The 27,189-nt window shown below is 32.0% G+C and overlaps 1 protein-coding gene across 1 annotated transcript in view; it reads left to right on the top strand.

Annotated features, from left to right (window-relative positions):
• The window catches only part of LOC121121617 (neuronal acetylcholine receptor subunit alpha-2), a 244,467-nt gene that overhangs the window by 158,311 nt on the left and 58,967 nt on the right, over positions 1-27,189 (top strand). Inside the window, exon 4 of the mRNA XM_071890020.1 lies at positions 25,716-25,896. Coding sequence (XP_071746121.1) covers positions 25,716-25,896 — 181 coding nt within the window. The remainder of the gene's footprint in view (positions 1-25,715; positions 25,897-27,189) is intronic.

The following is a 27,189-nucleotide window of genomic DNA, read 5'->3' as shown; positions in this document are numbered from 1 at the left end:
CAATTTGGTAAACCTGTTCAGGGGTATACGCCGGATTATATATATATATATATACATACATTTTTTTATGGTTGAAGTTTTGGAAAAAAAAAAAAATCCTTAAATATTGTTTTATGTTTTCTCCTTAATTTTTTTCCACAAAGCGAAATTTTTTCAAAAATTCCATAATTTGGGAAATATTTTTCAATCTACGTAAGTTGTATCTACGTTTTACGAGTTTTGATGATTTTGTGACAATTTTGCTAAAAAAATACTAATTCACGTGAGAATGAGTAGTGGGTCGTACTTAAACAATAAAGGACCGCAATGCGGCCTCCGAGCCACGGTTTGGATATTTCTGGACTATCTGACATAATTTTTAATAGTGTGTAAAACAAAACTTTAAATCTGTACTATCATTATGAAACAAACGTACGACTGTTCTGATTTATTAAACTTTTTTATTGCCTTTTAGAAAAAAGAAATTTATTTTGTGGCACCCGATATATTTAAAATGAAAATATGTACATCATGTACGTTCAATGCAAATATTCAAGGCACTTGAATGCCTCTTTTATTTTGCAAACCTACATCTCAATATTTGACGTGATTTACATATATTTAAATCCATTGGTAATCTCATCTTTTAATAATAAGTAAGTATGACTCCATACGTCATCAGTTTATGAACGTGACTATAAAAAATCTTTTGATATTATAAGCATTTTATTTCTCAAATACTACATGAAGTGAATGCTAATGTATAATGAATATTAATCTATTGGAACAATGTCAAATGACTTAAAAAAAAGAAGATTTAGAAGGTAAATATAAGTCTTGAAACACGATCCGAGATCGATTTTTTCAGTTTGGTCTTGAGTGATTTTTCTAGAGCAATATTCAAATCATAGACTAAAATTCAAAACGTGGATAGAAATAGGATGCATCATATTGTATTCGATCCGGATTTCTTCGTATATTTAGACGTAAACAAACTTTCGGATACAGGTCTACATATTACTTATAATGATCTATAGCTATAAATTAAATCTATATTTATAGTATCTAGACTCAAATGATTCACTAGTGCTTATATAGACTATATAATATATTTTTTTAAAAGTGCGTGTTGGAGTTGGAGTCTAGAATTTTATGTACCTTCTCCGCAGCCCTGGTTGTGTTACTGTCAGTTGCATTTTTTTATATCTATTGCTGTAGTCATAGGTAAAAATACATCGACTAAGTGAACAAAAAGAGTGAAGAAAAACGTATTTTACTATCCCCTATACCAAGTAGGATATCGTATGGTATATTTCATAACTGCAAATTAAAATATTAGATAGAAGTCAAAAAAATAAATCATAAGAGGTTGAATATATTACTTATATATTACCAGCAGATTCTTATCCTTGCAACAGCGGGCATTTTATCTCCCATAGGTTACTAATTAACTAACTAATAATATAGTAACACTTAATCTGTGGCACATTATATGGCACTCTACAGGATGCTAATTTTGAACCTCTCCTTTCAAGTAACTATTTAGCTCAGTCCACTAAAAATCATAACGGTTTCAGAACCGTCTAAGATTTGCACACCCAAAATCAATATTTCAACATATACAGGATGTACATTATAGGGACTGTTTAACGTCCGGCACATATTGCCAGTTGTTGCACGGCGCCAGTATAACGGGTGGTACATTGAAATCTGAACATTTACTAATTAAAGAATAAATGAAGGTTGGGTGATTAAAATTCATTCATATTTTGATATATTAAAGCATTAACAATTTTTTAACACATCAAAACAAATCTGAGCTCTCTAGCTTATGTACACGTCGAGAAAAACACTTGAACTTGATGGACAAGTTTCCTTTCGCATACTCCTTGAAGTGGCGGGGGGGGGTCAGGACCACCGTGTACGCCGTCAGTAAGTTCAAAGCATTGGAAAAGAAGAAGGGCTCTGTCAAAAAGGTCAAACTTGATCTGGAGTAGTTAAAGATTACAGTCCAGGCCAATGCCCTCAAGTCGGAGAAGGCATGTGCTAGAGATCTCGGAGTTTCACACCACGCTATCCAGAGAGCTATCAAAAAAGTGGGTGGAAAGAGGCTTGTGAGGGTGGAGAGGCTACATATACTCCAGCAAGGAAAGAAAACCATTTGTTCCGTTGCAAGACTCTTTTGAATGAGTCTTTTGAGTCAATTAAAGAAAACCATTTCTTCCGTTGCAAAACTCTTTTGAATGAGTCTTTTGAGTCAATTAAAGAAAACCATTTCTTCCGTTGCAAAACTCTTTTAATGAGTTCTTTTGAGTTTTTTTAAAACTCTTTTTTGACACTTTTAGCACTCTTACAGGCCTGATACTAACCCCTTTGACTACACCTTTTATATGCATGTCGAGGGGAAGGCCTGCGATGTTCGTCAGTAAAACACTGAGGCCCTCAAAGCCACTGTCTATAAGCACTGGGATGCCATGACATATGACTAAATTTGACAAGAGCTAACTATAAAGTTCCAGCAATCAACGTTCAGAAAATAATGATTATAAGAAAAGAACCATGAGACTTGACTGCAAAATAGAGCCAAAATTAATAGAAATACAAGGCTCTACCATAACGTATCTACGACTAATGTTTCACTTCCTCCACACATTTTAATATTAGTCTTGGACTATGATTGGTTCAGTGCTCTGTCAAAATCTGTCTTTCTTGCCAAACAGTCCGTACGATACATCAAATGGACAATTCTAGCAATAGTGACGTCATAGAATATGAATGGTTCTGTGTTTTGTCAAAATCTGTCTGTCTTGCCAGGCAGTCGGTACGATAAATCAAATTGAAAATTCTAGCGAGCCCGATTACATGACGGCCTAATCTTGTATTTCTATATACCTTGAACACAGGGTATATTTTGTGTTAGCGCCACCAACAACATGGGACATGAAATCATACGATAACAGTGCCCTCACGTATAACTCTGTTAACTCTTTTTATTCTTTATTGTACATACTAAAGGACTCTGGGGAAAGAGTGAACATCAAAGATTCGGCGTGAAACTGGGGGAAAAATTACATGGCGGGGACCCAAAACTTGCAGTAATATGGCTACATGGCAAAAAAACGTGATTTTTATGGAATCAAGCACAGACAAATCAAAATCCATTTGTGATATGTTTAAATACTATATTTAGTCGTCTTTTTTTATTCAATATGCTATCATTTACAAGTAATAACAGGTTGGACACGCCGGCGAACAGATTGGCAGCTATTGCCGATGAAGGCCGTGTCCAAGGCCTACCACGCTGTCATTATGACATCTCAGAGTGAATCCAAATTTAGATGAGAGGTGCAGCAGACGTTCATCTCCAAGATAATCCAAGCTGAAAAGTGCAGGGGTGAAGAAGTGTAACATGGAGGCAACCCATATTTTCTTCGTGCCTGTATGTGGCAGTAATGGACTTCTTGATGTTTTAAGCAGTCGGGATGGAGATGTCAATGATCTTTGGAGCCTTCTTGGCAATAAAACCGTCGCAAAGTAGATAAACAGACGTTTCCTTTTTTATTATTACTACGACATTTTTAAACTTATAGGCCTGGGATAAAACAAAGTTTATTTATTTTTGTTTCAGATATACTTTGGTTGCGCAATGAAAGATTGTAATTATATAATTACCTGGATATAATCGTAATTAAATGCTATATTAAGTTGCCACTCTGTTTTGCAACCTTAAAAAAAATCCAAGTCTCGAACGCACTTAAGGTCCAAGTAACAATACCATCCATCAAACGATAACCCATCTCCGTTTTTCGACTTAATTACATAATCACCATTCAAATCAAAGAATCTCTGAGTGCATATAACTAAAATGCATTTACGGGTGAGGGATTTTGGGGTTTTATATCATAATATCTTAGTTTCAATGTTAAATACAATTGTGCAAATAGATAAACTTTATCTAAGTACTTCATTTGTATAGCAATTTTAGTGATGCAAATCGTGTTATTTTTTAGCTGGGCCGAGTTTTTTATTTATTGTTAATATGTAAGAGTTATTTTCTTTGCCTTAGCTGTCGTCATTATTATTTAACTTCTTAGTATGAAATATTTGCTCATAAAAGACAGAGAGTAATCTTGAGGATAATTTGCAGAGTTATAATTGTAAGTCCTTCTTATACTTAGAGTAGAATTAAGGATTGCCATTGGAGTAATTCTTGGCAATGTCTTTTTCCTCTTCTTCCCTTATCGCAGCTGATCTAATGAGACACCATGACAACAAAACCGCTCTCCTCAAAAACATTGTCGGAAAATCACATTAAAAATAATAAAATCGATTGTAAATTCTCCATAGAATGATCTATATACAAATTTCTGGTTTCACCAGAGAATTGTCATCTATTCAGACACACCATTACGAGATAATTTATGTAATTCTTGACAAAGGTAATTCATTAATAATATGAATCAATTCTTCACCTATTCAAAAGTAGCCGTGTTGAGACATGGTCCAAGGCCGAATTTTGATTTCTGTTCAGATTTATGTGATTTTTTTTTCGAGGGAATTTGCACCCATATTTCGTTCCAAACCGTGATCTCAGACCATATACAATAATTTAATCCTTTTCAAAATCATGAAACGATATTTTCAGCCTTGATTTTTTCAATCCAATTTTCTCAAACTTTTTACAGTCTCAATTTATGTACTAATTTTATCACATATCCTGATTTATGAGTTGCACAAATATGATTTATGCAAGTCATTTAATTTCATATGACGTCACTGATGATCGATGTTTGTAATTTTGAACCACACTCATGAAATCATCAATCGTTATAGAATAGTTTGGGACAGACTTTGAAATGAGACCGATCCAAGGCGAAATTTTCTTTTTGGACCAAACTTCTTTAAAGTATCAAATCAGTTCAGTCTCAAATCAGTCTATGATTTCAGACCGAGTCAAACACTTATACCAGCTTACATATTATAATTATATATATCCTCTTGTTCTTTTGCTGAAATGATTAATATGGTATCATTGAATGAGAAAGCTTTTTGGAGTAAAAAGAGTATTGATGGATTTACGTGTTGTTTTTTAAAAGGATAAATCCAAATAAAAGATAGGGATTTGGTGACTCTTGTCCAAAAAAGTAATTACTATAATTGGCTGTTCCAAGAACATGATCAAGAGTGAATGGATACATACATAGTAGAGTGTGTGTATCTTATATATACTATCTAATTGTCTTATCGCCTTTCATAATGCTTTGGGATATTCATACATCAATAAAGTGTTGTTTGTAATTTCACTAAGTGTTTCTGAAGAAATCTGTTTTGTGTTGAAAGTTGAAGACTTATCCACTCCAGGATTTTCTCTTTAAATATGAATACACACATGTACATTATGTATACATAGATATATTGTGTGTTCACAAATTTATTTGGGGTATTCAATATGTTGTACATCAACATAAAAACAGTCATGATCAAAGATATATATATATTATTAATTAATATAGTACAAACAGTCAAATATTTTGCTCCTTTAACAATTTTTCCTCAAGGATATTACGCCTTGATATTTCATAAATAAATGAGATTTATAGGTAGTTTTTGTTATTTTTGGGTATAATTGATGTTCCCTTGGAATTTGTAATCAAAGTATGTAATGTTTATTACTGTAAAATGGGTTATATGTTTTTTTCTATTAGAAAAATGATGGAATCATACCACAAAATTTCAAATATAATGATTTCGAACCTGAGACAAAACAGGAAATAAAATTAGTATAATAAGAAAATCAAAAGTAAATAAACACGGCAACGATTCGAATAGAATAATTTCTAAACATTTCTCTGTTAATAATTATGATTGGATATGATGAATTATTCATACTACAAAAGACTCATGGATTGACATGCAATCATAATATGAGGCAAGAACACACTTACATAACTATTTCAACAGAAAACAAACATTTAATGTATTTTATATTAAGAAATATTAGATATTTTGATTTAGAAACTTCAAAAAGGAATATCAATTTCAACCAAAAATAAACAATACCGACGTATAAACCTAATAAATTTATACTTTAAGGCAAAATACCCTTGAGGTAAAATAGTTTAAGGCACAATTAGCGTGCACCCAACATTTCATTGACATATTTGATTCATTTATAGGCTTATTATTCAAATTTATGAGATGAAATTAGATGCACAAAAACTTAAGTTATAGGATATAGCCTTTAATTGGTATATGGTACTTTAATTAGCCCAGATAGGGCCCTTTTCAAAATGCATATATCTCAATTTCCTATTCTTGTTTTGTGACAATTAATTTTGTGGCTACTTTATGTACAATTTGCAGCACTTTTTGAAGGGTTAATAAAAATAATTTAAGGACACAAATTAACAATAATTTGTCAAATAATAATAAAGAAATAAATAAAGACAAAAAAGAGATTTCGATTGTCATTTCCTCATAGCAAGACTGTAATCGATTATAATCTTGAGTCTGTAGCAACGAACGTCTGGTATGTCAAAGGTATAAACAAGGATGAATTTATATTGTGAGATATGAATGGCCCAACTAAACTATGTAAATAATGTAATAACATATATTTAATACTTATGAATATCTGATATATAATACCAGGCGGTCCATTGGAATCTGAACACTTACTAATTCAATAATTAATTAAGGTTGAGTGATGTAAATTAATTCATATTCCGATGTATTAAAGCATAAACAAATAGTGACAAACCGGAGTACTCTAGCTTACGTATAAGAAAATTTGAAAAAATGAATATACTACAAAATATAATCTGTTTTATAAATACTTTATTAACCTATTGATATGTCTAAACATATATAGAACTGTAGATTTTCGAATTTGTTTTCAAAAAAATAGTTTTTAGTAAAAACAATGTATTTTCAAGATGGTCAACTTCAATAATTCTGATGTCACATAAAAACACTCTATATAATTTTTTTATATTCTACCTTTTCATTCTATAGAATTCATGAATGTTCCAATCTTTCATAATTAAGATCCATCGAAAGAACTTAAGATAAGGATAAAAATCACATTATACTTGTATGTGAAGAGCTCCGTCTTGAATGAAAACAAAGTTGTACCCAAACTTTTCTCTGGCCTAAGGTAGCACTTTCTTATACAGAAGTTGAATGTAACACAGAAGGCAATGAGCCGTTCCTTGAGAGGGCAGACTTCCCCTGTTTTGCCCAACGTATTTTTTTTTTTCTGAAGACATGTCTAACTGAAGCTGAGACATTGTCTGGATGTTGGGTTGTGAATTAGCAGCTGCTCTGCTAGTTCAAAGGGGCATCAATGGTGAACACTATTACGTCATGAAAGAGTAACACTTTGCCCGAATTTTTGTTGGCCTTGAGAAAATTTAGAATCTTCTTTGCTCTTTCCAACGATCTAGGCTTCTTCTGTTCAGAGATAAGATATCTTATTGTCCCCTTCCGTGATTTTGTGCCACTGTCATTCCGGATTAGTCTTGCAATAATTAACCTTGAGGTCTTGTAATGGTTGGTCATTGTGCTGACGTTTTTCTTCAATGATACCTTAACCTTCCTTATCAGCAGAGCAGTCGGACAGTTCTGGGCTTTTTCATCCTCTTCTGGACACTCCTGGTGGCGGTGAATAAGTTCCAGTTAGGATAAACAGTGATAAGGCTTTATCCGAGATTCCTCGGATAAAGCCATTATGGGCATGCTGCGTGTGATAAGATTCAAAATAACACTCCTTTGTTGCTCCATTTAACTCGTTCTCGTTTGTTTTGTTTTTAATTGATTCGAAACTTTACATAAGGAATCTTGAGTCACAAAACCTATCTTTCACCGAGTTTCAAGACAATCAACGAATAAATTTCCAATTTATTAAATTTTTAATTAAGCGTGCCACTATGTAAGATCAACCCTGAATAAATATTAGACAATTTGATTCAAAATACAAATGTAATCCAGCCTCACGTTTGAGAAAAATTATCCCACCTAGATATAGATATACCAATGAAATTCTGGATAACCTTAGAGTCAGTTAATTTTGAATTAATACACTACCATCCCTGGAGTATTTATAATTAAATATAAAGACCGAGAAGAGAGAGTCTTTTCTTTGTAATTCTTTATTGAAAGAAGTAAGGAAAATGAAAAAAAATAAAAATAAACAATGATATTAAGAAAGGAAAACACACAATGAGAGTCTTCATTGTATTTTCAATTTTGAGACCCTATTTGGTCCTGGGATACATATGAAAACTTGTATATTTATAAAATAGTCTTAAGCCTCTGGAATAATCTCCTTTAATCAAATGGAAATGTTTAAAACCAATTTCTCTCTCCCTACACAATTGTACGTAATATCCAATGTCTTCTCCAAAATAATTAGCTATAGCCCAGTTTTTTCACCTTTTTTTCTACCAGGTCGATTTAACCAAAATATTTTTTTACATAAGGGTAGGGTGGCCCTTTTCAATCAAAGTTTTACTTTTGCTTGTATCGCCCTTCTGTTTTGCTCTCTTCGTAATCAAACTTTGATTGCATTTTTTTTAACTCTAATTAATATTTCATGTGGTCAACTGCTTCTCAATGCTTTCCCCTATATTGAAAAAATCTAGAAGTAGTACCTGTCAATGCCCAGAGCAGTGGCGTCGTAAGCGCCTCCCCCCAAAAAAAATATATATACATACATCTCATATATAAGTCTCTTTCTAAAGTTATCATGCATGGAATCCAAAATGGTGTAAGACATCAGTCTGAAATTTAGCAAGTAGACGTATAACATAATCTATCATGTTTTTATCATTTTTTATTTTTTAATGCTTTGTCGTTCTAAATATGTGTTGAAGGTTGTTATGGGGGTGTATATATACATTATCTTAAGTAGAAAGTACTTTTATAGTATAATTTCAGTCCAAAAGGGGAAAAATGACGCTCTACTGAACTTTTATTCTAAAAATAGACGAATAAAAGACAAAAGCCATTTTTTTCATGAAACTATCTCTCAAGTGAACTTTCGCAGTAATACCTGAGTTTGGGGTAGACATGCTATTTTTGTTAATGTAACCTCTAGTTGGCATCTCCCATTGTAAAACTTTCATACTGTTTCAGTATATTCATCACAATTTTAAGAGTATAATGATAACAAAATAAATACATTTGAAAGTCCTAAATATGGGCTTAGCTGAAATTACACATTGTTTAGCTTTAAAAGTTCATTCATCTGATTTTTTCAAAAGTTTTTGTATTCCTATAACTTTTTTATCCAATTAAAATTTCCGAGATTTCTATAGATATTACAAATTCATAATCTTGAGGCCCCTGAAGTTCAAGCAGTTATTGACTCTTTGGTGGTTTATATTTTTCTGTGTTACCTATTTCATGTAAGAATGATCTATTAATGATATATCTTGAGCAATACTTTTGTTGAAAGTTGTAACATGGAAACGGTACGCTATTCTAGGCATAATATACTTAAATATTCCATGCCCTGATCCTATCCCATACTTTTAAATTGAAAAAAGAGAAGTAAAAAGTTGCTGTCCTAATATTCTTACAAGTCTCTTTCACATTCATTTCGTAACTTCCTTCGCCTATCCAGGATCCCAAGAGTTGTTACTTTGATTTAAATCTAAATTAGGCCAAGCCTTTCCAAGTAACCCGTTAACAGGACTGATAATCTCAGTTTTCTCTTCATTCAACAATATCCCAGATAATTTAGCGATTGAAAATTAGGCCCTAAATATTTTTTTGATTCATTTTATTCTTTTATACGGACTCTGACAAAATATAATTGTTAAGTTGGCTGCATAATACAGGTATTTTAAATTGGGGTTTGGCAACTAAAAGCCTTTTATTCCATCTCTGTGATGGATTATATTTGCCCATCAAGCCATATCATAAAAAGTATTTGGACAAAAGGGTCTCTCTGACTCATTTTGTTGGCTTCTATGTGTTTCTGAGTGGTGATCTGATCTGGTCGGTGGCGTGGACCCTTAATACAAATTGATACTAGGAAAATTGCTCGAGGAAGAAAATTATATAAGGCTCAGACACTAAATATACTTTATTTAACAAAAGAAGTAAGTTGCATCATTGCATTTCGAAAAAAATACATAAAAAGAAAAGAAAGACAGATATACCTATGTTTTACAGTTTTTCTTTTCTTCCTAAGGCCTTTTTGTATAACATTTTCTGCGATTCAAAAAATTTATTTCTCCATAGTTTTGTATTTGGAATTTGCATAAATCATTGAGAGTTCCTTTTTCCAATTTTATATTGCTTGGTTTAACATGGGAATCCATTCGAAAAACCTAATGCTGGGTAATTTTAAATAAAAATATGTCTTATTTATATTTAAGTCCTCTTTTTTTAATAACATTGTTTTGATTTTCAAAAAGCTTCCTAAACATTCTTAGGTGCTTCAAAGGAAAATCATTCCACGGAGATTTGTTATTTTTTTAAAATCCTATATTCGTTACAATCTATGACTTTTGAGCAAAAATAAATACTTTCACAAATTTTCTTCAAACTTTATTGGTACACTGAAAGAGCAAAACCAAAGCCTCCTAAAAACTACATTCCCCTTGTGAGGACCCCGAAGTCGTTAAAGCGATAAGAAAGAGAATCTATACAAACTGTGTTCAGTCAATGAATTGGACGTCTAATTCAATGTGAATGAGTCTTAAAACAATGAGTATAATTGTCAAAGAGGTTTTTAAGATAAATTTCCATAGATAAAGACAATGAAAACAATTTTTCTCAAATTCAAAATGGACAAGAAGAGAAAAAGTTCCAAACCTCAATAAAAAAGTCACGCGAGGTTTGTTTTTTTGCTGCGAAAATCTTTACATTAACGAGGCAATTAAAAATAATCAAGGACATTGACTCTTAGCCAAAGATATCTGTAAGGTTCAAGAAAATAATAACTAGATGCGTAAAACCTCAATCTGTCCCAGGTATGGGTAGAAATTTCATACAAAGGAGACTTTTACTAATTTTTCTCGATCAAAAAGTAAAAATTAATATCAAAATCTACATATACACTATCCTGGAAAAAAAGTACGTTTTTGTACAAGATTCTGCACTGCTACATGCCTCCAAAAAACTCATCATTGGTAGCTATTTAATTTACGATTTTGGCCTAATTAAATTTGGCCAGCTCGTTTACCAGATTTATATCGTATGGATTATTTTAAATAAGGTTATTTGGCGAGGAAGATTAATCATTCAAGCTATCTACTATTGCCCGGAAACAGAACAAAATTCCATAAAAATATATTCGTGACTCCATCAACACTTTGAAGAACAGCTTGAAGGCTGTAATTTAAAAATATTTAAATATTGAATAAGTCTTATTTACATATATATAATGAATAAAATATAATAATATAAGTTTTTTGAGAGACCTCAAATTTATTCTGTACGTTTAATTATAAGTGTGCAGGCTTATTGTCCCAATACTTTACTTTTTATATGATTTCTGAAAAAGTATAATTTTGTTGACTTTTGTAATTAATGACATATTTTGATAGAAAATTTGGGAGTAGTTTTTTTGTTTAAAAAATCTTATTACCACCTATAAAATGAAAATAAGTTGTAAAACACCATTTTTGTTACTGCGTATAGCACGTACACATTACTTTGCCTAATTTTCTTCATGTTACATTCTAAGTTTAATATTTTTACAGGACAATCCTCTATAAGATTATTCAAATGTGTTTAAATTTTAATCTTCGGGGTTTAATCATAAACTATGTGGTTATTGTTTTACAAAACTTTTACTCCCCCTCCCTGTGGACTTACATAATTATTTTCTTCAGCCCCTCCCAAGAAACCACGCAGCTAAATATTTTAATTTTCCCAATATTTCACTCAATGCCGTTTTTTTATAAAAAAGAATGTTAGACTTTAATTATAAACTGAGGCCTTCTTAAAGCCTTTTTAAAATAGTTGTTCCATATTTTATTTAATGAAGTTATGTATGTTTTGAAAAACATGATATTATTTTTTCCCCTATGTTCCCGTTGACGTCATTTTTGCCAACTTGGCACGTCATTCAAGTCAATATGGCTTATGAATGCCTCTTTAGCTTCATTTTGGTAAAATATTGATTACGTTAAGATATGTAAAACCATTTTTCTATCAACTAAGCATTCAACGTATAAATGACCTTGATATTTGGTTTTTTTGAATATTTCTATTTTATTTTGAATACACTGTTGTTTTGTAGATTGAGTAGTACTATACATAATAAAAATAAGTTGAAACTTTATACAACACCTTTAAAAATACAGTTGAACTGCACATTACACAGAGGAAACATATTCAGGCCAACTCTTTTTAAAAAAAATTTAGACTTTGAATTAAGATTTGAAGCAATCCACTTTTGTCAAAAGAAGATTTTTTCCCATAGACGAATTTTTTTAAAAGTCATGTTGGGAGGCACCCTTGATATAGTCAGAGGAAACCTTAGTGTCCCTTACATCCACTTTGTGAAACGCAAAGGTTCCCCTATAGTCGATGATGTCCGTGACGCCGTTTCCTACTCGAGCTAATTAAGTATTAGTTTATCTTGTCCTTGCTTCAATGGTTGTTGATATTTTAACGACACAATCGGAACCAAATGGTTACTACGACACTCAACATATCATATATGGCCGTTAATTCGTCCCAATCTCCTTGTTATTCATCTTGATGAAGTCAAACTATGTCCGGATTTATATGTTAGGCCTTGTATACATACACAATATGCAGTGATGTAAATCCTGTGAATTTTTTAGTTTTTTTTTTGTGAAAATTGGTAATTTGAAGAATGAATTTTCTTTTCCTTAGCAGTTGTCATTAATATTTAATTCCTGAGTAGTGACCTTCCTTTGATAAATAGACCTGATTGAATATTCGTGTGTGTTCATAAAAGACAGAGCGTAATCCTGAGGATTTATTGCAGAATTATAGTCCTTGTTGGAGTCATAGTAAAATTGGGGGCCAACATTTGAGTAATTCTTGGAAAGTCATCGTTTATTCCCCTCCTTCCTGGTCACAGTTGATTGAAGATGATCTAATGAAACGTCTTGAGTTTTATTATTTATCTCCCTACAAAAAAATTTCAAATTATATAATTATAATATTAATTTTCAGTTTTTTTTTAACATGCCTATTGTACACATGATGTTTATAAATCATTATACACTCTCATGAACTTAAAAAATATAAATTTAATTAATATATTGATATTTTAATAATATTATTCTTTAATTACATTAATTTATTAAACGTTTCAAATAACTAATTATATCCCTTAGAATCCATAGTTATGAGATATCGCAGGTGTTTCTTCTAATTTTTCATCTTCAATAAAGTTAAAAATATGTAGGTAGGAAATATTAGAGATATGCAATTATACTTTGAATGTCTTTTCTTTTGTCCTTCTATTTTCTTTCTAGCTTCAGTTCTTTTCGTTGTTAGCTGTAGATCTCTTCCTTAAATTTGTTCAATAACTTGAAATATTGATCTGAACAATAAAGACTTATTATATGTTAAGTTCCTTGTTTTGGAATATCTTCTTATTTTTTGGAAATGATTAAGTTAATCTACATGATTTACTCCATGTAAAAGCTATCTGTGCCACGAAAATAATTTATTTTTAAAAGGATTTTCTCTCCAAGCAATTAACAAATTAAAAAAAATAAAACCAGTTTCTGAAAGCTTGATGGATTCTGATTTATTTTATTCAATAAAATCACTTCCAGCCTCAATTACAGTCTCTATACGAGGCCAAAGCACGAGAAAGCCTTCACCACTTGGTCCCATGGAAAATCCTGAAAGTCGTTCATGATCCGACTTATAAGTTCGTCTTTAATTTTGGTGCAGGCTCGGTTGGTTTGTTGTTCGATCGAGTCCTATACAAAAAATATTACTTCAAATTCAGATCCGGTGGGTTTGGAGGCCAAAAGTCAGGGGAGATGAAGTCCTTAAAATTGTATTGGAACCATTTGATACTTTTTTTTTCGAGGTGCATGCTGCTACATGCAAGCCCTGTCATTGGCAACCATGTCGATCTTGGCTTCACCTGGGTCTTTATTATATCTAGTTATGTATCAGTATTAATGCTAATGCTTTGGGGAACACATGAGGAGCCATGTTGTAACCTTCGACCTTTGATCTCAGTCTGCATTGCTCAAAATCATCTTTACAGGCCTCAAATTCCCTCCTAATTTTGCAAACGAACGTCTCAGTGAGTTTTTAGAGTTCTAATAATTGTTATGTTGTCGCTCCCGGTACCGATTCCAAGTAGGGCTCCGTGCCGTTTTCAAGTATTTGGGACAACGAATTCGTCTATTGATTCCGTTTTTGTTTCAACTGATGTGGGTTTGAACAATCAATTACATGAAAACAAAAATCAACTGCCTAAGTGCTCGTGTTTGCCCAAAAGAGCGCTCCAAAGAGGCGGCATAGATGGATTGTGCACCCTGTATATTAATTCAAATGTTTTATGTCCTCATGAAAGAAAAAATAATAATAAAAGTTGAAGACAAAAATGAAAATGTTGGAATAACTGCTGAGTACTTTAGTCTATAGAACGCTCATTAACAAAAACAAACAAAATTCATTTTAACATACTTACGCTTATATTTCTTTCAAATCTTAACATATACTGAAAATGTACATAAATATTATGTATATATAAGAGACCAATAACAAAAACAAACATAAAAATTGCTCTTTGTAGAGGGGCCGACGCATCCAATATTTCATAAATACAACTAAATTATTATTTCTTATGTAAAAAAATTTATATGATAACATCAGGGAGAACTATATGGGTTCGATGCTATATGCAATCGTTCATTAATACGACTACAGTGTTATTTCTTAGATAAAAATATGTTTATGAAATATTCGTATAAGCTCATGAAAGAGGGGGAATCCCTTAAAATCGATCCAAGTAGTGGAACGACGTCCAAACTGATCCCTGAAGTGGCCAAGAAGGCGTTGGAGGCCAAACTCACTAAGTTCATAGTCAAATTTGCCTAAAAGAAGTAAGTGGCTTTCTCCACCGTATCCAGGGCGATCAAGTCCAAGAGGAACGTGGAAAGACCATTAATGACTCGATAGTAACAAGGTGCCAAATACCTCCTAAACGACCTGAACCATCATGGCAACCGTCTGATCTACTTCTCAGTTGAAAATACATTCACTGTCGACCCCGTCTTCAACAAGCCAAGCAATCGGATTGTTTGCTTTAAATACACTTCTGAAGACTTCCGCCACGTGTCCAAGACGGGTGGACAGGTGCCCCATCCTGCTGGAAAACGTAGGACGCCTTGCCCGATTACTTGGAGATTTTGATGACCAAGGTACTTCCGTAGGTCCTCAAGATCACCAAGAAGTCGGTCAAGGCGTCCTATGTATGAGTTTTGGTCCAATAACTTCTGGCCTCCTAGAGCCCGATCTTAATCCTTTGGACAACTCTATCTCGTAGCAAGTAGAGTCCTAGGCCTGCAGATCACGCCACGTCAATGTCACCGACCTGAAGTCCTCTGTGGAGAAGGAGTGGAAGCTCATGAGAAGGGACTACATTGCCAGAGTGTGCTCCACCTTCCGCGGTCGCTTGAAGACCATCATTGAGAGCAATGGAGATCAAATTCATAAATAATAATCAATGTCTTTAGGTAATATATCAGGTCTGACCTAATTGATACTCAGGACGAGCAAAAGTTTGCTCATATTGATTAGTGGTACATCCATTTCCCAAGACCCGGTATGTATTAATGAATCTTGAATTGTGATTTATTTTAAATCATCGTGTAATTCGTAATTTTTGTATAATCTGTTTTTTTAGTAATAAAATATATTTGTCAATAGTGAAAAATAATCAAAACTCAAAATGTGTTGGAATTTTTTGTCATATTCAAATTTAATATATATTATTGCATATAAAACAACACAAAAAAAATTGATTTGTGATAACGATTTTGTAAATCACTACATCGTTTTTGGATGTATACGAATTTTTCATAACAGTCTTCATTTTTCTTGATTGATTATATCCATTTTTTTTTTGTGATATTCGATAAAAACTAAGAACATATACCTTACATCGTCAGTATCACAATCAGTAGTGGTGAGATTCGGTCCATAACTCTACATTTTTTCCCGGTTCTTTAAAATTTACTTTTTCTAGATCATTTTGAACCAATAATTCGGATTCTATGACTCTTTATCGAATGCAATTTTGACAAATGGACAATTTGCCGACCATAAACATTGCTTAATGACCAACTTGGCGAATGGGCACTATACGGGGAAAATAATAATAAGTATGTCTTATGCCCAAAAATTGATGTTGGTTTTTAAAAGCTTCAAAAAATAGCCGAAATAAGTATATGTTTTTTTAAAAGCATTTATTTAATTCCCAATATAAGCTTTATAAACTTTTTTATTCGTTTTGGCATTCCCCTATACAAGGTTGATCATATCTAGTAGTACACATTATATTATTTATAATTTTTCAATAGTAAAATTTGAACAAGAGGTTTTGTGAGGACATTTATTTTAAAAATTAATCTGAAAATAGTACTTGTCACAATTTTATTCTATTCTTTATGTGAAGCCTCAGCTCTAATGATTGTCAACATATGAGGGCTAAATCCCTTGCAGGCCTTGACTATGTAATCATACTCGAGCTTGGTCCACTCCTTCTTGATGGAAGCTTTAGGGACTGGACACTCCTGTGAGGAGTAAGACACATACACACCTCGATAGAGTAGTCCAACAGACTTGCATCTGGAGAGGAGGGAGGCCACATGTTGAGGTCCCAAAAGTCCGGAAAGTTGTCTTAAGATTATTATTTGTGGCAATTCTGAGACTGTGGGGCAATCAATAAAGGAATATGGCCTTTACATCACTGGCCACGACACCTAATGGATAGTAAAAATAATTTGAGGGGCTCATAATGTATTCAGGTCAGGTTCCATAGGTGAAAATGCTGCTAAAGTGTAAGCACATCACCTATAGGTTTTTTTGGGTGGGTTGTCCTCATACCAAACTTAATTACTCTCAGGGTAGTAAGAGCCCAAGAAGGTCTCACACATAACCTCTGTGCCAATTTTAAGGCCGGTCAGTGATGATGGAATCCTAGGGGGCATTCACTCCCACTCTTGCAGATTTTTTATAGCTATGACAATAACAAAATTCCTTTTGTCTAAAAATTTTAAATACCATAATTTAAGTTAGGAAAAATATCAATTTCCCTTTTTTTTAAATAAATGTTGTCTAGTTTAGTCTTTTCTGAAAAATTTTAACCTTAAAACTTATAAATAAATGTTTTTAGTCTGTTCCAAAAGAATAATAATTGTCAAATTTGGCTTTTATATATATATAAATAAAAACTTTTCAATCAAAATTGTGAAAAAAGCCCTACGGCCCAAACCCCCTTCATAAAAAATGTTCATAATAATAATAATGTGGACGCCAGCTATGACGTTCACGTCCCTCCTCATCCATTCTGGTGCCGGTGAGACCGTGAGTGAACCAATAGAGGGCATGACCTAAGTTTCAACTGCTACCAAATTGTCAGCACATTACTTTCGGTTTCATCGAGCTTAGGCTGTAAGAAACCGCCAACCGTAATTACCCTAAGGGAAGTTGAAGTCAAACAAGTACTTTATGACCTCACAGATTACCTTCAGGTAATAATACTCTTTGCCAATTTGGAGGCCGTGGTGGAACCAATTGATTCGCATCATTGTCTACGACCCATTATGCCTTATTAATATTGAAAATAATTTGAGGGGGTTCACAATGTACTCAACCAAATGAATTTGTTTTATTATCCAGATTTGGAAACAATGGACTGAAAAATACAATTAAAGAGTAGTTGTTGTTTTTCTAATATGAAAATAATGTTCTTTATCTCTCTCTCTCTCCCTTTCTTTATTTCTGTTTATCTTAATATGAAGCAGTAAATAAATTACTTGATTTACTGACTTAGATAATAAATTTATTTATTTTTTGATTTATTCTCTTTTTTCTAACTTCAGCTGGCGTTTTTTACTGATATAATAATAATAATACATATCCATTTTGGTTCCGATCTTAATAAAGAGAAAGTCAGAAGAGAGACTTGCTGTCTAAATAAGTATTGTATGTAATTAAGCCAATAGAACCGATTTAATCAAGTAATTTAGTTAGATGTTAGATAATAAGGAAGAACAAAGAGAAGCGGGAATCTCCATTGGATCTCTTCCAATGTCTCACTACATTTGTAAAATCCCCGTAGGGTGCAGTTGCTCGTTTTTTCTTCTTTTTTTTGTTTGGGGGAACGAAGGAACGATAAAGGATCTATGAACTTATCATATTGAAAGCCCCTGTCATGCTTTCTACAGGATGGGGCAAAACTTGCAGTATCATGACGAAGTTATGAAAAAAACGTTATTTTTATGTAATCAAGAAAGGACAACTCAAAACCAATGTTTGATACTGTTAAGTACTATATTTAGGTACATTTTTTAATTCAATATGTCCACCTTCACCAGCAATACCAGCTTCGACACTTCAGTGAACAGATTGACAGCTCTACACGACGAAGGCGTGTCAATGGCGTACCATGCTTTCATGATGGGAGATGAAGCGGATCCAAATTTGGTAGAGAGGTGCAGCAGATGTTTTTCTCCAAGACACACCAAACTGTTAAGTCCAGTGGGTTGAGGTCAGGGGTGGAGGATGGCTATATGGAAGGAGGCTAGAAGCCAGCCATATTATTGCTGCAGAAGTTTTGGTTCTTCTTGGATGTATGAGTCTATAATTGACTTCTGGATGTTGTAGGCAGTCCGGCTTAAGATGCCAACGGTCTCTGCAGGTTTCTCGGGACTGACAAATTCGGGGAGGAGATTGCACACGCGTTGCCTTTTTCCTGTTGCTCCAACATTTGTATACTTAGAGACATGGAATATAAAGTGTAACTTGTTTATTTTTATTTCAACTCTCGTTTGAGTACATAATAAAGGCACATAATTAAAAGGTGAGGAGGTGAAATCGCTTGCACAAGTTTGGGGTCCCCACTTTGTACCTCAAGGGAGTCGGACCATGAGGTGTGGGGTTTGGGGCCAGCTTGTGGGACAAAATATTAGAATATATAATGAACAATGAAATTGTTCCAATATATACTCATGAGAGCTACATATATTTAAAAAATCAGAATGTAATAAATAATTGACCAAGTGAAAATCACACAACAGGGGCGTCTGCAAAAGGTGAGGGAGCTTAATTTTCTTTGTTTTTTTTTGCTCTGCTGTATAATTTGGCCAAATGACCTATATAGAAAAAAAATCCCTGAAAAAATATTCAAAGGACCTATTAAAAAAAAAATATTTAAGCATAAAAACAAAAATTTCTTCGTTTGGGAGTGGAGAGGGGGAGGGGGGCTTAATGGAAAATGACGTCATCAAGTAATTGTAAAGGAATTATTTAATATTTGAAATAAATATGGAGCTACAAGGTTCAGGCTACGAGATTTTTGGGCTTGGCAAAATGAGTTTCGGACGGATGTCTTTCGGGTACGGTCCTAAACTGAATCCACCTTTAGTAGGTCTACGAAAAATCTTAATGGTCTCGCCAACTAAAAATAAGTCTTGTAAACGTTAGGTTATATTTCCACAACTCGGACTATTATTATTTCATCTTTCTCTTTTTTTCTTCAAAATCTAATGTCAGTTATAATAGATTACTTTCTTTAATTATTAGACGCATTACAGCCACTTTAATTATCTCTATGCTCAGAATAATGGCAAACTGTTATAATCCATTAGAGGTTTTAATGAAGTAATTCAATTAGTTAATTGATTTATTTTACTATAACATGAGTGAACATGATACCTTGTACAACTATATTCAAGGATCAATAATTGGGATATGGGAATCAATTTTTTTAAGTCCCATATTAAGGACTGATACAGTCCTTTGTAGTGTTGTGATGACCGCAGTACAGTTTGGTCACATCCAGTCCAGTCACACTTGTTGGTCTTTAAAGAAGGTAAAATCGTTTTATAGTGATGTCATTTAGGGTATTTTTCCTTTTTGAAATTATTCAGTTATTTATTAGGACTTACGGTAGTGCCCTGCATTTCCCAGAGTAATTAGTTGTCGTCAGACAGACAAACTTTGTCGTGCAAATAAATAAGATAACTATCCAAGACATCCTCAGGGTTACTCAACGTTTTACATGAGCACACTCTCGTGTAGTATTTCAATACATGTATGATGTTCCTCTAGAAAGAATATTAATATTGGCATGACAAAAATAGAATAATATGACGTTTTGACTTATCAGGATACTTAAGTCCCTTTGTACTATAGAAACTGCACACACTCGATGCTACATACAAAAGGGCTGCAAGATTTCATTAATATGACTACAATGTTATTTGTTAGTCAAAAATATGTATATGATATACATCAAGGAACACTATTTACTCGCTCGATGCTTCATGCAAAACACCTTAACCATTTCCTTAATATGATTACTTTATTATTTCATAGATCAAAAATTTGTAAATCAATATGATATATTTTTTTAAATCCTTACATTATTTTTTACTCGCGAGATGGTTGTAATGTTAAATCAATGATACTTTTTAAAGACTTCTTCACGAAAATTAAAGAATTTGTTTTTTCAAAATAACTCAGAATTTAGTCAAATTGTATCTCATGACCACATAGTGAAATGTCCTAATCCTCTTAATATAACATTCCTTTAAATTAAGAGAAGAAAGGTTTGATGTTATTATAGGTACTTTGTTCTGTTAGTTTAAATAAATGATATAACTAAGTAAAACTATTATTAATTGTCCATATTATTCTGGATTTTAATCCAAACAGAAATATTTATTAGTATATATTTCCAATGCTCTTAATACATATTCATATATCTTATGTGACTTTATTTACTGTCAATATTTAAGCAAAAATTTACAATAATCAACAGTTAAGGACTGATCCAAAGGACCGAAAATCCTAACACCGGTCCGGACTCAATCAATAAGGACCTATAAAGTATTGTTCCTATGAATAAGAATATTATGGGATTCCCCTTAAGAAAAAGAAAAAAATCATTTTTGCGTTACAGAATTTAATTAAAGCCTTTCTTTTTTAAATTTTATTATATGTTATTTAAGTACAAATCCTATTATAAATAATAATGTAATATTTCTTGATGGGAATATTGTCGTTAAGGAGCAGGAAGGGGGGCTCCATTGTTATCGATAATATCAATTTGTTCAAGTACAGATAAATATTTAGATAATATAATTTCATCATTTCTATTCTTTAAAAAGCTATAAATATAATGAAAGACTTCCTACCATTTTGATATTTGCCTTCTTCCATTTTGAATGCATTTTCTTAAATGGTTACATATAAATATATATTGCTCTTAGTCTGTGTTAAAAAGATGCAGTTTCTAAATGCCAAGATGAATGCATTTATTTATAGTTTAAAAACCAATTTGATTTTTTCTCATCTTAAAAACACGTAAATTTCAATTTGTGGAGCATTTACATAAAAACAATCTTGAACAAAAATTAAAGAGAAGGAGAATTTCCTGATGTACATTTGCATTTATTTGTAACCAATGGAGTCGATGATAACCCTGATGCCGTTGCCTCCTCTAGCTAATTCAGCAATAGTCGCTTTTCATGAGAGGCTGAGGAAATGCAACAACTTCTGAGCATCAAAATTAAAGAATAGGGTCACAAATTTAACTAAGTGTTTATGGTACCGCAAAAACTGTTTAAGACCACTGTTAACTGTGCTTTTGAAAAGAGATGACTCGCTCATGGAATTCTTTTATTGGAATAATCCTCCCTCACATAGTATCTGAGGAACAGCTACACTATATTCGCAGGTTTTATACTAAGGAAATTCTATTTGCCATCCTCCAGCTTAATTCTGTTGGCTGACTACTTAAAGAATCTGTAAGGAGGTGCTACAAGACGTTTCTACAATTTAAAGGATTTGATAAGATTATAAAAAGATTTAATCCTCACTTCCTTTGTCCTCCAACTCCCTTTTTTATTGCTTTGGATACCGTCCGTTTGAAGTCTATTAATGGAAGATTTATAAAGGAAACTTTAGCAAAACTTAGTCAAGAGGAGGCTCCAACGTCTTTGATATCTTGATAATGAAAATGCAGTCAAGGGCTCTAGCAAACTCTTCGGAAACCCCTTCACAAGTCAAAAGAAGAAATGGTTCCCTTAGGTAAAAGATGGCGACCTCTTCATTATTCGCCAATAAATCTTTGAAACTAAAAAAGAAGAAAAATTGCTCCTTTATGGGCTTGAAGAACACGAAACATATTTTCATTTATTTTATATTTGAATAAACATGACTGTGGGGCTCTTGAAGACCTTGTTTCAAACATCGATCTCAAAAACTGATTGGTTAGTGATGCCATAAAAACTTCAACAAAATTGAACTAATCATTTCAAAAGTCCTACTGGTCTTCTAATCTGTACGTTCAAATAAATCCCTGATTCCTACAGGCCTTGATAAGGTGGTGGGAAACGAACTTTATCTTTTGGAAAAGGTTGGAGGAAAGAGAACTCTTGTTCTGTCTACAAATTGAATCAATGTTCAACCTACTGTATAGTATGTGTTTGCTTCTCCTTACAGGCAGAGGTTTTAACTAGTTTACTCAATGTAAAACCAGGCCTGGCGACAGCTCTTTTTGTGAGAATCAATCAAGGTAAACTTATTATTCGTATATTTTTACCAATATGAAGAATAACAATAACTTATCGGTGTAAGTAACACTAATATTTGAATTTTCTTTTATTCCAATAAAATATATAGCCGGTCACCTCTACTTTGGTCCAGCCAATAATTCCATAATATGGACTGTAATTAAAATTTAAATCGGGTAATTTAAACACTCTAGGCTACGATTTTGAAGGACTAGTTACAGAAAATTGAATTCTTTTCCATGCCATATTTTTCAAATCTACGGTCTATCATCACAAATCATTCTAAGAAAAACATTTTTTGGATGTGAAAAATATGAATTTCCACATATAATTGGTAAAACAATTTTTTGAACTCTTTTTTCTTGATTTTCTTGATTTCTCATGAATTTTATTGTTCGAAATGTATCCCCTGCACTATTTTTTACAAGTATAAAAAAAATAAAAAAAGCTAATAATTCCATCACATAAACAACGAGCTTTTCCAGTATTTGTGGTAAAATGTCGTAAATATTTGTTATTCGGTTCCTAAATCAAGCATACATGTTCTTAAAGTAATTTTTTTCGGTGGAGCCTATCCGCTAATAATTTTACATTGTTAAATGAATAATTTCGTTTAGAATCAAAATAAATGCCTGTTAATGACAAGGTTATTTTTTGGCTATGGATTTAGATTACACCTTATGCCATAAAACGCACTTGATCATATCTTGGCATTTGAGTTTCGCTTAAGTGACAAACACTTTCAATAAGAGGAAAAATGTAGTTTGTACTAGTTGTTGAAGCCATTCTCTGTTCGTACAAATCTTAAAATAAATGATAGTCAGTTTTCTAATAGCAACTGATTTTTTGAAGTTCGTAATTATATTGTACATATCTAGAAGATATAATGTGTTGTCTTGTTAATTAATACTTTGTTCATTGTTTAAATTGTTGTCTCTTGTCAACAAAGGATACTAGATGATGTAATAAAATTATTATAAGTATGGCTTGAATATGCAATGGCATTAAAATAATATAAAATTATTAGATTATTTAATATTTATTTATGTGTACTTTCTTCTGACACTTTAAATATATCTTCATACGATTTTGTCTTAACCTGAATATACTTGAAGAGGTATATATTTAAATAAAAAACAATGCTTTATCAAATATCCTTAAAAATGATATAACAAAGAATGATTTGTGTTCTTCCAATATACTTTTTTACTCTTTTTGGGGCTATACTAATATGTAAAACAATTTTTTCAGTTTTCTATAGTGCAGTGATTCTCAAATGGGAGTACGTGGAGAATCTCCAGGAGGTAGATGAGATTTATAAAAAATATATTTATGCACTTAATAAAAAAATAAAAAATGTCCTGGGTAGGAAATACGTGGATGAAAACATATTTCGAAGGAGCTCAGTCAATAAAAAAAGTTGGATCACAACTGGTCCATACTTACTAATTTAAAATATGATAATTTATAGACTATTATTCTTGAATTTTTGAATTACTATGCAATATAAGGCATGATAAGGCATATATGGTAAAAATAAAATATAATAAAATAATATGAGGCATTGATATTTCAATCCCGTTTCGGCACCTAAAAACGTTTTTCCATACATATGAAATTTGGTATGTAGGCTTATTTTTATGAAACATTGAAATATAACTAGCCATATTTCATTTACTAACTTTATGGTTTTTGGCCCACTCTTCTGCATAGTATGTATTTACTCTTCCTTACGTGCAGAAGTTTTTCACTATTTTTTATATAATCTACAACTAATCAAGTTTAAAAAAAAAAAAATCTTATATATCTGTTTGTCCCTGTATATACATCCCCTTTTTTCGTAGACATATTTCAGTTCAATTTAAGCCTTGACTTCAAATTTGTGAAATGACTTAAGATACCCAAGAATTTTAGCTATAGTTTATAAGCTTTATTTCAAATGATAAAATTGGTCCTTTTAAATAAAGTGTATCCGTTTCTTATTCTTTTATTTAGACGATGACTTTACACTACTTTTAAAAAATCCATTTAAAACACCTCCAAAAGGTTAAGAATACAAATGTAATCCAAACTTAATTTTGAGAAAAAAGCTTCTAGGTTGCTTATGTATTGACAACTCACATTTATGATATCATAAATTGTACCTAAATACCCAAAGTTTGGAATTTACTGTAATAGGATCTATTAAATTTCGTGTTTTATTAGTCCAAATAAGATAATAAACATCAAATGTGTGGAAACAAAGTCATTCATAATTTGGAAATATCATGAAAAAAAAGAAATACATTCTGATTTTGTTACTGAAAAATTATCAAGACGGTTCTAGTTCTGTTTTTTTTTTTTTAAATTCAAGTATTGAAGATTCAAAATAAATATTTCAGTATTATTTGAAAAATATTATTCTAATTTGACATATATTATGAGTATTTTAGTGCCAAACATGTCGGAATTAAATTAATATGATCTTGTGAAATCGCGTATTACACATATACATATATTCTGATGTTTATCGCCATTTTAACTACTCAATTACCATTTTTGTTCACAAATGTGTCTAATTTATTATTATTATGTATACTTTCACTGTTCCTTTATATTAAATAAGACAACTGTTATTTATCATTTCGAACTATAAAACTGTCTATTAAATTTTTTTAACTACAACATTTTATTATTTAAGGCGAGATGATACATCTACCATGCATATATGCGCGTATATGTTTGTAAACAGCTTATTTTTAAAAAGTTTGGATCAAGCTTCAACAAGTTTACCTTACATTTTAAATCACAGAACCTCTTTACATTGAGTTGTTGAGGTTTGAAGGTGATAATATGCAAAATTCTTAGAAATAAATTACGTGTACATGTTTAATTCAAATGGACGTTAGTTTTCCAATCAGTTTATTGTAGTTTCAATGTATGCATTGATTTGATTTTAGTAATATTTGTCATTTTATGTTTTTTCTTTAGTGCTGATGACTTTTCTACAGAATATATGAGAAGTTTGGCTCTTGTGGAACACAATGGACTTGTCTTTTGGCCTCCTCCAACCAAGTTTCGCTCAACATGTCCGGTAGATGTTGCTTTCTTTCCTTTTGATGATCAGATTTGTATGTTGAAACTGGGATCATGGATTCATGATGGGTTCTCGGTAATACATTCTAATTATTAATCATTAACTGCACAATCTATAACATTTTACTAATACATATTTATTAAGGATAGGATGTCCAATATTTGACCCATATCTAAATAAGAACCATTCTACATATTTCTATCTGTTTTGAGTAAAATTGACTAATTTTAATTGGAAGATATGAAAAACATAGTTAACACTAGAACGACGATCTTATCAGTTTTGATGGTATTGTGCCTTTGACGTTAAATATTATCTAATGCTTAAATTCTAGCCATCTGTAAAAAAAAAAGTTATAAATCCTCTGTTCGTGAACATCCTTTGTACAACTCAGTTAGTGAACTGTGTAGAAAAGAAACTCCTTAAATAGAACATATTTAGTTAAATGACATTTCGTTTAGATCAGTAGTTAAATTTTTGCCACTGCAAATAAAGGGAACCCAATCATTTCAAGATAAAAGACAACTAGACTTAGACTGGGATTATAAAAGAGAGAGGAGACTGCTTACTACTCTAAATAAAGTTGGTAGACTAAAGACGACGGAATCATTTTTCCACTCCGCCACTTCTGATTGCTCAAACAATCTATACTTGAACATATCAGAATTCATTCTATCTATGTTTTGTAGAAAATTACAGGATGCAATATTGAAATCTGAACAATCAATACTTTAAAAAGAAAAATTGTATTAGTTTTGGTAAAGGTAGTTTCTTTTTCTTTTCTCTTTTTGCTTTCTTTCAATGCTCTATAAGAAGTGTTACAATAATCATCCGATTTAAACCAAGTACTGGGTTTAGAAAAAGTAATGAGACCTTCTAAAGATACAGTTTTGAATAGGTGTTGTTGATTAAATCTGAAAGTTCCGATTATTTTTGAATAACTTGGATTTTAAGCCTTTGATTGATGTACATGTTGTAAACAAAAATTATGTATAGGTATGTGGCGATGGAGGCAAGAAGAACCATCATAGGCAATTTAATCCATGCCAGAAGGACCACCTTGGCAAATAACTCAGATTTTACAGGGCTCTATTGATGCCAATTTCGCACACCAAGTACGTTGTCCATAGTCAGGAATAGACAATAGTCACATGCTGGAAGGTACGCTATTGGCATCATTTATGATACTCACTGTTCATGAAGGGAGATGTTACAGTACAAACGTGTTGTTCGTGATTTAATTATCTGTTTAGTACAAAAATATTTCATAAATTAATTATATATTCATTGATCATTAACATATGAAACATAGTATATGTACAAGCATACTTGATCTATTTTTTCTGTGTGGTCTTGCTGTGTACCTAA

Source organism: Lepeophtheirus salmonis, chromosome 7, assembly GCF_016086655.4.
Source record: "Lepeophtheirus salmonis chromosome 7, UVic_Lsal_1.4, whole genome shotgun sequence".
Lineage (NCBI taxonomy): Eukaryota > Metazoa > Arthropoda > Copepoda > Siphonostomatoida > Caligidae > Lepeophtheirus > Lepeophtheirus salmonis.
The sequence above is the reverse complement of the archived record's forward strand: the minus strand, read 5'-3'. Positions and strand labels throughout refer to the sequence as shown.